At 34.6% G+C, this 18238-nt stretch overlaps 1 protein-coding gene across 5 annotated transcripts in view; it reads right to left on the bottom strand.

Moving 5' to 3' along the window:
* RNF19A (ring finger protein 19A, RBR E3 ubiquitin protein ligase) overlaps nucleotides 1-18238 on the bottom strand; it is a 79054-nt gene that overhangs the window by 33278 nt on the left and 27538 nt on the right. For 4 of the 5 annotated variants that reach the window (XM_064588047.1, XM_064588048.1, XM_064588049.1 and 1 more), the window contains exons 3-6: nucleotides 10121-10329; nucleotides 4769-4934; nucleotides 3756-3918; nucleotides 392-506 (exon numbers count right to left, since the gene is read on the bottom strand). In XM_064588047.1, coding sequence (XP_064444117.1) covers nucleotides 392-506; nucleotides 3756-3918; nucleotides 4769-4934; nucleotides 10121-10329 — 653 coding nt within the window. The remainder of the gene's footprint in view (nucleotides 1-391; nucleotides 507-3755; nucleotides 3919-4768; nucleotides 4935-10120; nucleotides 10330-18238) is intronic. The other variant, XM_045896158.3, reaches the window with a different exon arrangement.

Genomic DNA, 18238 nt, shown 5'->3' with positions numbered 1-18238 from the left:
CTTGCCCAAAGTAGATTTTCCTAACTGTTAAGGGACACAAACAAATTCAAAACTTCTAAACTTTCAGGTGACACACATGAGAAAAAAAAGATGTAAACCTTTTTGTTTTTAAGTGCCAAGGCTCTATACCTATGAGGTGAGGGTGGGTATCAGCCAGTAAGAATTTACCAGTTATTCTAACTCTAGGCTCTTGAGTCTATAATACTTTTAACCAATACAGTTACTCAATGAGAGGCTTTCTGTAGGCTCAGCTTAAACTGTCCTTAAATAAATAAAAAAAAAAGTAACTCTCTTATCTTCCACAATATAATGCTTTGTCTTAAAAAATCCTTCCATAAAACTTAAATTCTATAAAATTTGAGGTAATCAGTATTTTTAAGCATTTTCTTACCTACAGTTACTGCAGCTACAACTGGAGATACTATTACAGACAATGTTACACCACCTGTTATAGCCAAATTCCGTTTGTGCTTTGAAACGTCTTTGCCTTCATATCGATTGTGAATCTTGAATTAAAAATAAAAATGGGGTGGGGGTTTAAAGAAAAAACACATTACATATTTAATTTAAATGAAATAGACCTACATTTGCTAGTAATTTAAAGTGATTTCTTTTATAATTTCATTCACTTAAGTGTCCTAATTCAAGATGATCATTTTATTGTTCTTAAACCATATTCTTACACATAATTTAGTACTTATTAATAATTTGCTTAAATAAGACAGTGATTTAATAGATTTTACTTTGTGTTTACTTTTAAACAGTCTTCAAGAATAGTAAAATTATGTTTTGAGCAAAGAAGGAATTAAGAATATTATTTTCAACATAGTCATGGATTGGATGTTTGACTAATAGGATTACTTCTAAGAAATTTAGCATTCCACAGGTTTCTTTCTAAATAAGCATCCCTAGCGGCACCTGGGTGGCTCAGTTGGTTAAGTGTCTGCCTTTGGCTCAGGTCACGGTCCCAGGGTCCTGGGTTTGAGCCCTGCACTGGGCTCCTTGCTCAGCGGGGAACCTGCTTCTCCCTCTCCTCCCCTCTTGTGCTCCCTCTCCTCCCTGCTTGTACTCTATCTCTGTCTCTCGCAAATAAATAAAATCTTTAAAATAAGTAAGTAAGCAAGTATCTCTAAGTGGTAAAGTTGGCTTCTAGGGAAGATTGCCACACTTTTCTTTTTAAATTGACCTTAACAATCAGTACTAATAAGCAAACACCGTAAGTCAATTTTTTCCCTCAGATCCTTTTTTATAAAGAAAAATATTATTGGGGCGCCTGGGTGGCTCAGTCGTTAAGCGTCTGCCTTCGGCTCAGGTCATGATCCCAGGGTCCTGGGATCAAGCCCCGCACTGGGCTCTCTGCTCGGCCGGGAGCCTGCTTCTCCCTCTCCCACTCCCCCTGCTTGTGTTCCCTCTCTAGCTGTCTCTCTCTCTCTGTCAAATAAATAAAATAAAATCTTTAAAAAAAAAAAAATTATCAAATGACTCAGAATCCTGGGGTCTCATTTATAGCTCAAAGTAAAAGGCAGAAAGAGGAGAAAAAAAAAAAAAGAAGAATGCTGCCAGAGGACAGGAGTTAGATATACTTAGCATCTTTGTACAGTACAGGTATTAATAAATAGAATTTAATACCACACTGGAAGTGGCTTGTGAGATATATCAACTTCAAGAAACAGCCCAGTATCTTTGGTCTCATGGTTTGCAAGGGCTTAAGCTCATAAAGTACATTTCCCTTCCGTTTCAAGACATATTCAGAACAGCCCTCAAAAGTGTACAGATAGTCTCTAAAATAAAATACTTGAGTTATGAACAATGTTACAGGTGAGGTTTAATAAGATTATTATGATGATGATGTGGTTATCTCGAAGGCTATAAAGTATAATGAGTCTTGTGGGACATATGAAACAGTGAGAGAGCCAGGTTGGGGAGGTGGGCGAAGCCTGCACGGGACAAGCAGCATTCACCTTTCCTAGTCAGAACCCTGCCAGCACTGACTGTACGTGCCTAGGGAATGGGCCTCCATACTTCCCGAGATAGTCCATGCAGGCAGAAATGGCAGAGCCTCCCAAGGCCTCTTTCACTATCCTTCAGTACTACAGCTAATTCTTGCTCCTCTCCTCACTACCATTCCTGAAAAACTTAGCAATGAAGCAGAGAAAAGCCAAAGCTGAAAAACTGACAGAGTAGACAGGAATCTTCCAGAAAATTTTGCATCCTTAAGCACCAATGGTCAATTACAGTGATCACAACATTCTATTTCTGGTTCAACTTAATTTTTTCTCTTCTACTGTTTTGTGCCACATTTTCTATTTGTTACTGTAAATAAAGACTAAGCTTTTAGATACTTTATCAACTTAATGCGTTTTCCTGGGCTGGTTTATAACCCTAAACACCACAGAGAACATTGTTTCAATGGAAAACTAATTTATCGACTTGCAATCCTTTGGGTATATGTTTGAAAAAAAGGAGACTTGTAACTGCACCTAAGACATGAACAATGAGGTAAATAATCTCTCCTCTATAAATTATTTGTAGGTGTGTGCAATACAACAGTCTCTCCTTCCCTTCTACTTCTACTTCTAAGTATCTGAATAAACAGTTTTGTTTTTAGCAAAGCCTTGCTTTGGATAGCTACATGAAAGATTATACAATCAGCTACTATGTTTGGGACCTTAAACAAGTTTAGTTAATTAAAACCTTCTGAAATAAACACTTGGCTCATAAGTATCCATGTTTATCCTTGGTCCTAAAGCTAATTTTAAAAAAACAGTATGTACTGGGGCGCCTGGGTGGCTCAGTGGGTTAAGCGACTGCCTTCGGCTCAGGTCATGATCCTGGAGTCCCGGGATCGAGTCCCGCATCGGGCTCCCTGCTCGGCGGGGAGTCTGCTTCTCCCTCTGACCCTCCCCCCTCTCATGTACACTCTCTCTCTCTCAAATAAATAAATAAATCTTTAAAAAAAAGTATGTATTGTTATTTTTCTGATTATAAAAGTAATATATGCTGAATATTTATTAAAAAATGAGGCTGTTATATGGAAGAGGATCAGCCTCCTCTTCAGTTTAGTCCCAAAAGTCATAACCAGAACTTAATGAAACACCGAGGCACCCCTTAGATAATTTCTAAAGTTACTTCTCAATTCTGAGATTCCATTAATGTAGACAGCAGCAGACTTCTTAGCCACTTCATAAATTATCCCTTTAACCTTTCAAAAAAGAATTATTGCCTAGCTAACGAAGTATAATTCATCACTCATAGGCCAGTGGTAATTATTGGTGTTTGGACTTACACAAGACTGTTATAATCTACAGAACAGCGTATTTACTAATAGCAGTAATCTAAGAAAATAAAACCTTTGAACTAAAGTTGAAAATAATTCAGGAACTGGCTATTTATTCTTCACCTTGAGGGTATGTGTTATTTAGCTATTAACTTTTTATAGACCTAACTTTACAAGGATATACCCATGAGAAAAATATCAGGTGTGTCCTTCAATACTTTATACTTAAAGTTAGAAATGTACGAAAGTTTTCGGATTCAGGTAATTTTAAGGCAAGTCTACTTTTTATGCATACACACAAGTCTGCCAAGCACCGAAAATTTAATATCTTATAAAAAAATAAAATAGTTTTATACTGAAGATACTAAAAATTATCTGTCTTTCAAGACAAAAAAAAAAAAAACAAAAGAAAAATCATCAGTCTAAAACCTGAAGGTTTGAATAAGATAATGAACTAGTAAGGAATTAAGCATTTTACCTTACGGCCCACATATACAGGAATGCCAATAATCATTGCAGGGATAGCAATGCCAGCTATCAAAGCAATTCCTACGGGAGCACCAACAAGCGTTCCCAGCTGCCACAGTATCTTCTTCTTTCGGCTCCAGGGCTTCTTCCCCCAAAAAGTACATCCTGATGGACTAATGGAAAAGATTATAACTGTTACTACTGTAAAACATATCAACAAATGACTATAATACATTAAAGCAATGACTCTAAAAGAAGAATTCTCATACTCAGAAATGAGGTTTTCTTTTCTTTGAATTCTGAGTTCATTAAAAGCCAAAAAAATCAATTTAAGAACCACCATCAGTTATTTTAAAAGGAAACCAGTAACTAGAATTCAGGTTAAATATTTATCCCTAGTCCTTCATTATCCTGAAAATGTTAGGTTAGTTTTTGAAGAGCAAATTAATGCAGAACATGCTTATTTTTAGGCATACAATTATCTGATTACATCAAACTCACTTTGTGGACTGAGGGAATTTATGTTTAAGAAAATTAAATGGAAATATTTATGACCTAGCATAATTACATTGGGGTATAAAATACTAGCTTCTAGTTTAACAAAACAAACAAAAAAAGAAGAAATCTATACTTCCTATTTTTGACTAATCCCAAGTGACTAGGCACAATTATTTGGTTCCTTTTACATTCTTTTAAAATAAAATAAAAATTTTATTTTTGTTTAAAAAATGTTTTTTCCATTCAAAGATACATCATGAATTTATGTCTCACATTACCTGATGTATGTAACTAGAACGAAACACATCCCTCTTAGTATCTTATAAGCACCAAGTTTAAAAATCCTCAAGATAATACGGTCTCCAATTATCTTATAATATAAAATATTTAGATATTTTAAATAACTCTCCCCGCCAACCCCAAGTACTAACCAGGCTCAACCGTGCTTAGCTTCCAATATCAGACAAGATTGGGCACATTCAGGATGGTATGGCATAGACTAAATAGCTCCTTCTATAAACTTACCTTAGATAATGTAAATCTGAGATTTCTTTCATACATAACCAACAAAACTCACAACCACAGACAGCACAGGTCATGTGATTACAGCTCCCATCATTCATCTTTATTATATAAGCAGCACATCGTGGACATGGCTTTATATCATCAGCTATTAGAAAAATAGACAGACCTGATTACATAAAATTGGTCTAAAAATAACAACTTCTAATAGATAATTAATTATAGCAATGCCAAAAAATCTTAACATACAGTTTGTTAACTAATAGCTTTAGCCAGCTATTTGTAGTAAAGTATTTTTTCAAAGGAAATGCTACAGAGAACATCTATGTAACTTCTTTTAAAAAGTATTTTTCTTCCTTTCTGAGAAAAAGAACATGTTTTACATTAAACTTTCAAATTGTAAACATCTTCAAACACAGCAGAACAATGAGAACAAAGAGCAACAAAATAATAAAAAGAGAAAGGAGTACCAAGGACAGCCCTAGGCAAACTGCAAACTACATAAAGTTTGTCTTTGTTCCTACTCCATAGCTGTCTTCTCTGAGTGGCACTTCATATTCTAGAACTTTTCTAACCATCTCTGCTTTATTAAAATGTAGATATTCCTTATACTACAGAATAGTTATCTTTGTCTTTTTAAAAGTCATTTATTCAAATGCTGTTGCTGTACGCTTCTTGTATAATAATATGGTTACAATGCACAAAGGTGCCAAGTTAAAATCAAATGGTACATAACTTTTGGAATCACTGACATAAAGTAAGAGTTATCTCAAATTATACAACTACTTTGAAACTTGGCATCTATTTAATAGCAACCAGTAAATAATTTCACTATTATTAGTAGCCAGCTATATTTTCCATTTACACACAGTTAAGAAAAGATATACTTAGTACTAGCTTCTGAATTCAAGTACTTGTTCCACTTTCTTACATGATAAGCATTAAACTATATTTTCCTTTCTAAAAGTTTTACGGTCAAATTTTACCTGTGCTTTATCAGTGAATTCAGGTTTCCTTAGTGCTTCTTTTAGGGCCAAAGCTGTTTTTTAACTTAAGAACTGGTCAATGCTCACAATTAGTATTTTAACAATTTCAAACAATTTTGAGCAAACTGATAACTCTATGCAGCCAGACCAAGACAAATGATAAATACTAGAATATAAAAATTAAAAATATTCATAAGTCACGATTTAAATGATCCAAAGAACAGAAAGTCTGCATTAAAAATTTTTTAACATTGGAGCATGAATTTTAAAAAGCTGGCTTTTATAGCAGATATAATGTCTACTACATCAAATTAAAGAAACGCTAATACTATCTGCTTAAGTGGCATATTAATTGATAAACTTCCTCATTCCAGAGTATACTCAAATAGTAAACATCTCAATTAGCAGTGGAAGTAAAGATATTCGACTTTGGCTCTGATACATGCAATCTTCAGAACAAAATGAAAGGTGACATCCCCATTCATTCTTATGGTTCTAAAACACAAAACAGCCTTTTAATATGCTAAGATTACATGTTAGAGAATTAACACCATAAACAATGTATTTTTGATGTCTCTTTATAGATCTATATCTGCATGTTTCCATTCTCTGTGTACTTATTTATTTACAAAAGGCTGTTTTGTCTTTGTCTCTTAAATTAGAAATTTACTGTGCACATTATATCTCTCTTCTCAAAATATTCTCAAATGCAAAAATCCTAAATAGAGTTGTTTTACTGATTAGATGGTCAATTGATGCCCCCCTCCCTGAACACCCTGAACATCAATTAATCCATAGCAGTTTTGTTTGTTTTTTTAAGATTTTTGTATTTATTTATTTGACAGTGAGAGAGAGAGAGAGAGCACAAGCAGGGGGGAGCAGCAGGCAGAGGGAGAAGCAGGCTCCCCGCTGAGCAGGGAGCCCGATGCAGGACTCCATCCCAGGACCCTGGGATCATAACCTGAGCCGAAGGCAGATGCTTAACGACTGAGCCACCCAGGCTCCCCAATAGCAGAGCAGCTTTATATTAAAAAGAAGTTTTCCAGGGGCACCTGGGTGGCTCAGTCGGTTAAGCAGCTAGCTGCCTTCGGCTCGGGTCATGATCCCAGGGTCCTGGGATTGAGTCCCGCATCGGGCTCCCTGCTCAGCGGGGAGCCTACTTCTCCCTCTCCCTCTGCCTGCCTCTCTGCCTACTTGTCCTCTCTGTCAAATAAATAAAATATTAAAAAAAAAAATTAAAAAATGTTTCCCATTTCTATTTAAGGTATGTCTGGCAAGGCTTTTTTTTTTTATCATTATATTTCTATTTACGGTTAAAATATGGTTTATTGTCATGTTAGGGGAAAAAAAAAACAGGTTACAAAACAATATACAGTTCTCAAAATTTGTTCAAAAACTTTCTCATCCCCACCATATTACCTGTAAGGACTTAAACAAAATGTTAATAGTGGTTATCTCTTGGGGTGGTAGTGGTAGGAGACAGAGATGGGGGTCAAAAGCCAATTAAATATATATGTATATATTTTTAAGATTTTATTTATTTATTTGACAGAGAGATAGAGAGCACACGTAGGCAGAGAGGCAGGCAGAGGGAGAGGGAGAAGCAGGCTCTCCACTGAGCAGGGAGCCCGATGCAGGGCTCGATCCCAGGACCCAGGGATCATGACCTGAGCCGAAGGCAGCCACTTAACCAACTGAGCCACCCAAGTGCCCCTAAATATATTTATATATATATATTTTAAATTCTTATTTATTTGACAGAGAGAGAGAGACAGAGAGAGAGGGAACACAAGCAGGGGGAGTGGGAGAGGGAGAAGCAGGCTCCTGGCTGAGCAGGGAGCCCGATGCGGGGCTCGATCCCAGGACCCTGTGATCATAACCTGAGCCGAAGGCAGACGCTTAACGACTGAGCCACCCAAGCGCCCCTAAATATATTTTTAATAAAGGGGGAAAACACAGTAACAAAAATGAAAAATACATAGTTCATTTAAAATGTTAACTCCAGGTGCATAAACTCCCTAGTAGTTATAAGAAAGTATCTCATGTAGATGTAATACTGTTACAGTTTAAAGATAATTTTGTCATAATACAAATTATTTAATGTACCAGATGATTAAGCACACTTATTTATCTTCAGCTGACTGATCAGAAAGAGCCAATTAATTATTATCATTATGTTAAGCAATTATTAAAAGTGCAGCCAATTTTTCAATGTATCATGATGTATCATGATAACAGGAGACAAAAATATACCAAGATATTTGGAATAACGGGAATTAATAAAATCATTTTAGATGGTTCCCTTTCCTCCTTTTTTCCCCATAAGGCAATGAGTAGCCAAGTTTTTTAGAGATTCGTCAAAAGAAACTATCACATAAACATTTGTCCTGAGAGCTTTGATTTTTAGAGCACTGGAGGTAAAAATGCATACACTTTAAATTTTCAGAATTATAAGATTTCTGAACATGGAAAAATTCTAAATGAAGTTTTTAAAATAATCACCCTGGGAAGCTATATTTATTCCAACAGTGCTACTACCTGGCTCAAATCCCTTGGGAAATTTTTCTTTCATAGTTACTTTCAATGCTAGTTAATATATATATATATAAAAAAACATTCTCATGATCATATATAGTCACATCTTACTTTGGATCCACCCCAAACCAGTGATTCAACTTGGTATGATATTCTAAGTTGTTAGACTTAGCTCCAAAAGAACTTCTGGTCACTTCCAGAAATCAAATTGACATTAAGAAGTTAATTTAAGTGGCTGTATTGGGATCTAAGGTTATGACCAACAAGGCATTCCAGGGTAGCACTGCTGAAATAAACATAAAATCTTCCACAGTGAATACAGTGAGAAAGATCAACATTCATTTGGATGACTAGATCATGACGTTTATTTTATTTTTTATTTTTTAAAGATTTTATTTATTTATTTGAGAGAGAGAATGAGAGAGAGCACATGAGAGGGGGGAGGGCCAGAGGGAGAAGCAGACTCCCTGCCGAGCAGGGAGCCCGATGCGGGACTCGATCCAGGGACTCCAGGATCATGACCTGAGCCAAAGGCAGTCGCTTAACCAACTGAGCCACCCAGGCGCCCCCATGATGTTTATTTTAAAATTAATAACAAACACAAATCTCTAGCAGGTGACTGGTTTCTCTAGTTTCTCTACCTGAAATAGCCAGAGCACCTAGTATGTGTCAGGAAATGTTTCAACCTTATAGACATAAGTATTATTAGTATCTTCATTTTATAGATGAGACAACTTGCTCAGGGTCACACAGAATTAGTGGAAAAAGTAGGATTTAAATCTAGACAGACTGATTCCAGAGTTCAGGCTCTTACTCAATACATATGTCCTGTAACCAATCAATAAATACCCATGCCCACGCTTAGAAAAGAGGGATATTGTTTCCAAATGGACCACTCCATGGCTACAGCTGACCCTAGAGGGTACAGTTTAGGTATATCAGGTCTCCTCTGAATTACTTCTGGACCCATACTTACAAATTATTATTAATACCTTTAAGGTTCACCCCAAATCTTCAGGAAAGGAAACAAACAAGTCAATGAGCAAATTAGCATGAAAATCTGTGTACGTTGTATAAAGTATTAAATGTTGAATTTAAAGTTTACTTAATTTTAAATCTGACTTTAATAGCATGAAGTACATGACCATCTCAGTATACTGCTAGTAGGAATGTAAATGATTTTCTTGACAAGTTTCTGTATTTTCCAAGTTTTTCCATTTTACAATCAGTGAGAAAAGTATTTTTCTAAAAATGACTGAAATTCCAATAAACAGAAATTCTATAAATGGGAAATATTAATTTTTCAATTTTTATTCAAAGAACATTAAGAGGTTCAGAATTTTTTTTTTAATTTTTGAGATTTAGGAGATGCATACATTGTTCATATATAGATCCCCAGGTAATTTAAAAATTCTTAGCCAAAGGCACAAAATTCTTAGTGTCCCATAAGGTATGATTCTGAATCCTTGATCCTGGAATTAGATGAGACATCTGTAAATAAAAGATGATTTTTAAAAATCTTTGCTAAGCTTTGCATAATATACTTTTATGAACAACACTTTCAGACCATCCTCAGTTATCAGTTACATCAATCACCAAGGCACTTCCTTTTTTTTTTTACAATAAAATCTTTCCAACCTCAATACCATTTTCTTCCACAGTAAAGAATGAGTGCTTCTGGGACAGAAATACTAACAACACATAAAACACTTTTGAAAACTGAAGGGAGGAAAGGTAATAACAGGAACTATTTGAATACTGCATTTTTTATTAAGGTAACTATAACGCTCTATTTGTGTCAAATATTTTATTAGACAAAGTTAGACATAAATACCTGCTGCTCCAGACTCCTGACTATAACTAATGGATGAAGAACGTATAGTTCTCAGACGTAAGCTCTGGGCTCTCTCTTGTCGAGCAGCATCACAGGTCTGATTGGGGTGCCAAATCTGTTTACAGTGGTAGCAAAACTCTGTTCCACAGCCTTCTCGCCCACAAGTTAATTTTGGACAGCTAGCACATCCAAATGCTATCACAGCGTATCTTCGAAGAATAAGAAAAATGATTTGAAACGGGACATAAAAGAAGAGATATTAAGTAAAACCATTATCCAACTGAAAAAGTTTTCTATTTATACATGAGCAAATAAGTCATAAACCCTAACACTATCTCATCAATATAAAAATGGGGAAAAAATGAACAGTTCACAAATGAAGACATACAAATGGCTAAAAACATTTTTAAAGTTCAATTTTTAACTTCTTTCAATTTTTAACTAAGATGTCAAACTGTATAGTTAACCTAACCCCAATTTTATAAAAATTAAATTAGTATTATATGCACACAAAAAAGACTAGAAGGAAATACACCAAAAATCTTAACAGTAGTTTTGCTGGTACTAGAGTTCTAATTCTCTTCTTTATATATTTATATATTTCTGATTTTTATAATTACTTGTTACTTTTAAAATCAGAAAGATTAAAATATTACTCATTTAAAAATATAATGACTGTGAATCAGCTACACCTATCAGTTAATGGCAAACTGTGATAATTCATAAATTTTGTGATTATCTTGTATTTATGCATAAATTCTCATATTAATGTTTCTAAGATGCATAGTAAAAGTGCTCTTTGGTGCCAATCTCCTTCCAAAAAGTACATGAACTTGATTTTCTCAATTTGAAAATTTGTTTTTTCACTTCAGATTAAAAGACTGACAACAGATTTATGACTAGCCCTAATACCTATTCTCTGAGTTAATATTTTGGCACTTCAATAATTTCTCACTTAAAATAAATTCTGTGCACACTTGGACATTTATCCCAGAGAAATGAAAACTTATGTACAAACATGTACATAAAAGCCAAAAACTAGAAACAGTCTAGATGTCATTCTTCACTAGGTGAATGCTTAAACTATGGTGCATATATATGGAATACTACTCAACAACAAAAAGAAACTATTGATACACTTAACTCTGATAAATGTCTGAGGAATTATGCTGAGTGAAAAAAGTCAATTTCAAAGTTATATACTGTATGATTCCATTTATAGAACAGTTTTGAAATGACAAAATTTTACAAATGGAAACAGATTAGAGGTGGCCAGTGATTAGGGATGGGGTTGGGAAAGCAAAAGAGTGAGAGAGAGGTGGATGGATTTATAAAAGAATAGGAAACATCTTTGTTGTGATGGCATGGCTCAGTACCACGTGGTGGTGAATACACTAATGTACGGTGATAAAATGGTATATAACCATTTTATCACCTTATGTATATTTATCACATGTATGTATATTTATAAATATACATACACACGTAACACAAGTAAAACTGGAGAAATTTAAATAAGATTAGTAGATTATATCAATGCCCATATCCTGGTTGTGACGTTGTTTTACAGCATTGCAAGATGGTACCACCACTGGGGCAAACTGAAGGATCAGGATTTCTCTTTATTATTTCTTATAACTACACATGAATCTACAATTATCTCAATAAAACTTACCATAAAAAATGTCTGGGGGTTCTGGTTCTCTTTGAAAGAGACACAAACAAGTCTTATCTATGTATCAAACATTTCCTTTTGGCTGGAAATTTAGGGGAGTTTTCACGGTCCTCTTGTTATTGGCAATTAAAATTAAATAGTAACTGTAACTGCTATTTTTATTAAATTTCAAGATAATCTGTAAAATTAGAAAATTTTAAGAGTCGGGAAGTTCCTCTGCTTTTGGACCTGTTGCTCCCTTAGTATCTGACCTTTTAAACTTAAATTTTACATCTTAATTCCCATTTTATTTTTGATAAGCCAATTCTCCAGTTACCATCGCTATCATAAATGTCTTCAAGCATGATTAAATTAAAGGCAATTTATATATCAACATGGGGTAATTCAGCAAAGTTTAATTTCCCTGAGGGCTTATTCATGTTATCAATAAAAGGGCAGTTATCAATAAAAAGGAAAAAGTCCTCAAAGACTCTACACTTTATTTTCTATCAAATTATAATCCTAAGCAGTCTCTAAAATAGTAATTTCACTGAAAAGGAAGGAAATGATTTTTTTTTTAAATTTTATTTATTTATTTGACATAGACACAGAGAGAGAGGGAACACAAGCAGGGAGAGTGGGAACACAAGCAGGGAGAGTGGGAGAGCAAGAAGCAGGCTTCCTGGAGCAGGGCGCCCGATGCGGGGGCTCGATCCCAGGACTCTGGGATCATGACCTGAGCTGAAGGCAGCCGCTTAACGGCTGAGCCACCCAGGCACCCCATGATAGTCTCTTCTAAAACTCTTTTCTATCCTAGCTTTTCTTGAAGGAAGGAGGGAAGAAAAGGGACATGGAGAAATTTGTGTGTGGGCAGGGGACAATGATGCTAAGACCAACTGTTTTTTAAGGTTAGTCACAATTTATAAAGGCAGAAGAGAAGTTTAGGCTACCTAGTCAAAATTCCACTTCTACCACTTATTATCTGTATAGTTTCACATAAATCGCGTAATATCCTTACAACTAAGTTTTCCCAAAACATAAAACACGGATTCAAAGAAGTTTGGCTCAGCCTCAGTATTCAGCCAAAATCAGCTTCAGCTTTATCCTTGATCTTTAGAACGCCAAACAAGCAATTCACCATTTCAATGACAATTCTAGTACCTCTGCATCTGTGCTTGATTAATGGCCATGTGATCACACACGTTACTATCCTTTCTGTATCAATATAAATAATGTATGGAAGGCGCCTGGATGGAGCAGTTGGTTAAGTGCCTGACTCTTGGTTTTGGCTCAGGTCATGATCTCAGGGTCGTGAGATGCTTTCCCTCTCTCTGCCCCTTTCCCCTGCGTTCTCTCGCTCTCTGAAATAATTCTTAAACAAAATAAACATTGGTAGGCATTCTAGATAGAAAATAAAAATCTTACTGCTTCATATGGTGAAATTTTACTGAAGTATAAATGCACACTGTGTTGGAAGAATAAAATGCAGTAATTATTAGTGAGAACTGTGAAAGCCAAATTTAGATAAAAACTTAACTTTCAAATAATTAAACAGGGATACAGATTTACAGTTAATATGAACATTGAGAGTGCTATAACTAAACTTAGGAGGAATATAGCCTTTCGGAGTAAATAAATATTTATAAAAATATACAAGGTAGATTAATAGAAATTAGGTTATATCATAATTCTAACCTTTATAGGTTCTTCAGTATACTATCATATCACTAAACAAACTTAAGAACTGACTTAATTTTTAATTAATGATTTAAGCTATGAGTCTTTAGAAAAAGTCCTATTAGGGAATTCTTCACATTTTGACAAGAATGAAAAGCAGAATGTCAACTTTGCTATTTTAAAATTTCATGACAAGAGAATTTCCACATCTGGTACAATATCCATGAAAACATGCAAGGGTATGGTAAGAAAACAGAGGTCTCAAAACACATTTTATTTTCAATAATCAAGCTTCAAAAGAGCTTCACAAGTTGCTTGAAGATAAAAATTCCTTACAGTTTTGAGTCTAGAGACTTAAGCTTGTTGAGAATAACTGCTTATAAATAGTGAATACCTATTTGGATTTTTTAAATATGCAGTATAATTATCCGGAGCAAACTAAACAGCTAACATGTAGACTAGCATTCCTGCACGATGATGTCAGTGTTTAACATTTGATTATTTTTTAAAATAAAATTTTACATTTACTTTTGTATCCCATAAGTTCATCACACCTTAATTAGTGATATTTGACTTTGGCCCAGAGGAATATTAATTTAATGTCTGGTCATTTGTTGAAAATAAATGTAGGTTTGATACATCTCAGAAATTAGGATAGAATAATAAAAAAGAGTTGTGATATTTAAATAAAACTGTGTGGGGGTGTGTGTGTTGTGGAGAGAGAGAAAGAGGGAGAGAAAGAGGTAGGGGAAAGCAGGGAAAGGGAAACAGAATTCATACATGGGAAATCATCATATGTACTCAAATATTAGAGATAAAGTACCTCGAACTTGTTTTATACTACTTCCCAGCATTTCTTTTTTAAATAAAAAGCCGAGAGATCCTACCCCAGAATTAAACATTCAAGTCCCATTCAATCTGTACAAGTTACAAAGAAAAATAGGCTTCCATCCAAGTACGAACCAGGCCCGACCCTGCTTAGCTTCCGAGATCAGAGGAGATCTGTGTGTTCAGGGTGGTATGGTAATCCTATTTTCATGTATATAATGTTTTGTTTTGATTTTTTGATGAATAAAGGTAAGGTAGTTTATCAGTTTTTTCTTATGCTAACAGTTATTGAGTACTTACTAAGTAAATGTTCATAAACATTCAATCTTAATAATAACTTTGTTAGGCATATTCTATAATACAGCAAGAATTAAATGTAGCAGTCATATATTTTGAAAACAGAATGTTAGGCCTCTTGAAGAGGATTTTCATTGTGTGGGAGTCAAACTTATTTTCATTGGAAAACAGCTGTCAAATTACAATGGAAGCAAATGGTAAAACTAAATTAAATATAAAATGTTTCCTTTAAAGAAAAATTTCAGGAGTGTCTCTGTTCTGGTGTATTAAGTGTTATGTGGGAAAAGAACACCCTCTGCAGAATGTTAGGGATAACCAAGTAATACTAGTTAACCTAACATCTTTGGCTTGAACAGTATCCAAATCTTGGTTTAAAAGATAGCTCCATTTCCTTCTACGACCCATTATTTAACTCAAGTTTTACTTTCCATCTCTATTCTTCCATTTCTATCTACTTAAAAATGTTTAAACCTTCCTATTTAGCAGGAGTGGAGAGACAGGAAGAAAGTGGGAAAGATAAATAGGGATTGAAATAAGGCAGTTTTTCCAGAAATATTTTCTGTTCACTGGATTGGCAACAGGAGGTCTATACTAAGGAAGTACTCAATGGTCAAGTTAGGAAAATGCTAAGCAAAATTAAAGTACTTTTTCATTTTTAATTATAGGATTTGCTAAAAGAATTTTTAACATACCAGTGATCAGTATATAGTATGCACTATTTCCAGAATTTATTTCACCTTGACGTCTATTTCCTGGGAGAGTTTCACAGTACTAGAGTTCTACAAATTACACAACTGATAACAGAGGAAGTAGGGATACCAGCTAGGTAGAGACACTATATTGTGTCTACAGCAAATTCCTTATGAAGGAACTACTTAAGTAAAAAGAACAAACTATACCTAACATGAAATCTAATCCTAAGAAAAACCTACCACTCCCCAATAAAAATTTTAATTAAAAAATGAGAAAAAAGAATGAAGATTATCCAGAAGTCAAAGATACCTTCCCCCCACCCCCCAAAAGTAAAGCTTTAACACAACCTTTAGAGAACAAAGAAAATATAATCATAAATACTATTTGATCCAGTTAGGGGGGAAAGTCCAGTTTTGTATCAAAAATCAATAGGCTCATGTTTCTACTTGCTAGAAGTTACTATTATTCCATAGAGGAGTGACTTGCTTAAAATGTTTGGGAGGTCTAGATAATGTTAGGCTCATCTCCTGGTTCCCTCTTTTAGGAGCTGCTTCCTCTAGAGGATGCCTTCTGTTGTCCTTTCCACTACATGCTACAGGGGAGATGTCGAGAACTGCCCAGACTATTTGGAGAAGTCAGTCTAATTTAGGGGTGGTGTCAGCAAGCCATTCTGGCTGCATATCTAAAGCCACATTCTTTAGTAGACTAATTAGTAAGAGAGAGCTGACATGTCTCCTATCATATCAGCTTGGTTCTGATTAAGGGTTTGAGGGAAATGTTATTTTTATTGATTCCCTTAAAACCACCAAAAATTTTAGTATCAACTAACAATGTCTGGTGTAGCAGCAGAATATACTGAATTACATAGCATTAAAATATATCTAGATCAATTTTATGGTTAGGAAGAATAAACTAAAAAGAGCAAACTCAGCTCAAGCAGTTTTCAAACTCTAAGCTCCAACTCTTAGAATACTTTTATAAATGCCTATTCTAACAGATACAATTTGTCACTAGTTATGAATTACAACTTCCACTGAAACACAGTTTACTCATTATGGCTCCCTATACACAAAACCTGCTGTTTTCTAAGTCACATGTATTTATTTCCTCTGGAGAAAATCACAAGTTGGATCTGTTCTCTGTATAAAATTTCTGAAAGGTCAGCCTACAAAAAGCATTTCCAGCATGTCAAAAGATGGTCAAGTTATGGCTAAAACCCTTCTTTGTAGGATGGAAATAAGAGCTATATGGAAATTAACTAGAATTTAAAGATATATATTGTTTAGTTCCTAAGCCAATGGCCCCATTTTTTTAATCCATTATGAACAGTATCTTCCACCAGATTTAGAATCATTAAAATGTCAGCCAGTTTGACACTACACAAACCTGATTACAGTTGATCACATTGCTTTAAAATGGCTTATTGAAGAAAAAAAAAAGTAAAATAAAATGGCTTATTGACAGTTCCTAAGATATATGAGTTATGTCAGTGGCATACAGTCAGATTGATTCATTCAACAACTCTTTACTGAGCATGGGTTAACCAGCAATTACAAAGAAAAATCAAATACTTTATTCTTTTTTGCCCTCGAGAGGCTCACAGACCTTATTAAATCATTAACTATATTCTTGTATAATAAATGTTCTTGTATATTCAAAGCTCCCCAGCAAAGTCAGAAGCACTTACATGAGATAACAGGGATAATATATGCTGGTAGAAGGGTGGCCAATTGAAACACATGATCACAAAAACTAAAATGCCAACTTTTTGCTATCGGCCTACAATGTATAAACTAGGCTTCCTGGGCAGAAGGTAATCAGGTATTTTTACTCAAGAGAGGTTCTATGCATTCCTTCCTATGTGGCCCTCACCTCAACCCAACAATTCTCCTAGCCACGGCCAGATTCTTCTCTGAACCTGTGTAGACTGCATGTTATAGAAGCAGTTTAGCTAACCTTACCCTGGTTAAATCACAGCACACAGGTTTGGCTCCGTCTCAAGAAGACTTTTCCGAAATACTTTTTTTTAAAACAAGTTTAATTTGTCCTGGCCCTCAGAAGAGTAGAAAGAATATTAGGTCAGAAACCCTGAGAGAGCTCAAATAGAAACCAGGTCAGCTTTTCTTTCTACTCTAAGCTAAGGGCAATATTTCTCAAAGTGTGTTAAACTACATGTTTAAGTAAAATTAATGTCAGATACAGAAAATGGTCATATTGATAAATATCAAATGCAAAAGAAAAAAATTCGTAATTTCACATATAGCATTTCTAGAAAAAAGCCTTTCAAGTGTGTTGTACAACGGAAAGGGTTAAATACTACATACATGCCAATGGTCCTAGCTGGCTAAGTATTTCTATTACTCACTGCCTAACAATCAGATATTTACCAGTATTCTTTATGCCAGATTTAAATAATAAATGGATTCTAAATAAAATATGTCCCTCTGTGGATTCAAAGATTTTAATAAGTTCCAAGAGGGCAGGGATTTTTGTTTTTTGTTTATTATCAAATTTCCAAGTACCTGGCACACAGGTGCATAAAATATTTGAATGACTGATTTTAAAAAATTAAGGCAAAACTTCAGAAATGGACATAAGGAATGATAAGAGCTACAAAAAACTTGCTGTGTACTAGGAATTATGCTAGTAATAAAAGTGGAGGTCTAACCCAATCCTTATAACAACATGATAGGATAGAGATTTAAAATCAGGTCTACATGTGCATGGCAAGTACAACTGAAACCTTTCATGAAGGCTTATGTAGTATTCCATGTTTTCAAAGTACACATACAACTTTTCTGTTACTGGCTGACAGTTTCTGTGTAACGCAACTATAAAGCCTACAGTGTAATCAAGTATATAAAATATGCTCTTAATCTAGAGAGACAACATAAATCAAATATAAATGACAATACATAAATAAAAGTAATGTTGACATGTTTTCTTTGTCCTTTGTGGGTAAGACTACT

Source organism: Mirounga angustirostris, unplaced genomic scaffold (genome assembly GCF_029215605.1).
Source record: "Mirounga angustirostris isolate CCGP_5_RB_7025 unplaced genomic scaffold, mMirAng1.0.hap1 SCAF_4, whole genome shotgun sequence".
Classification (NCBI taxonomy): domain Eukaryota; kingdom Metazoa; phylum Chordata; class Mammalia; order Carnivora; family Phocidae; genus Mirounga; species Mirounga angustirostris.
Note: the sequence above shows the minus strand (reverse complement) of the source record. Positions and strands in the feature narration are given on the sequence as shown.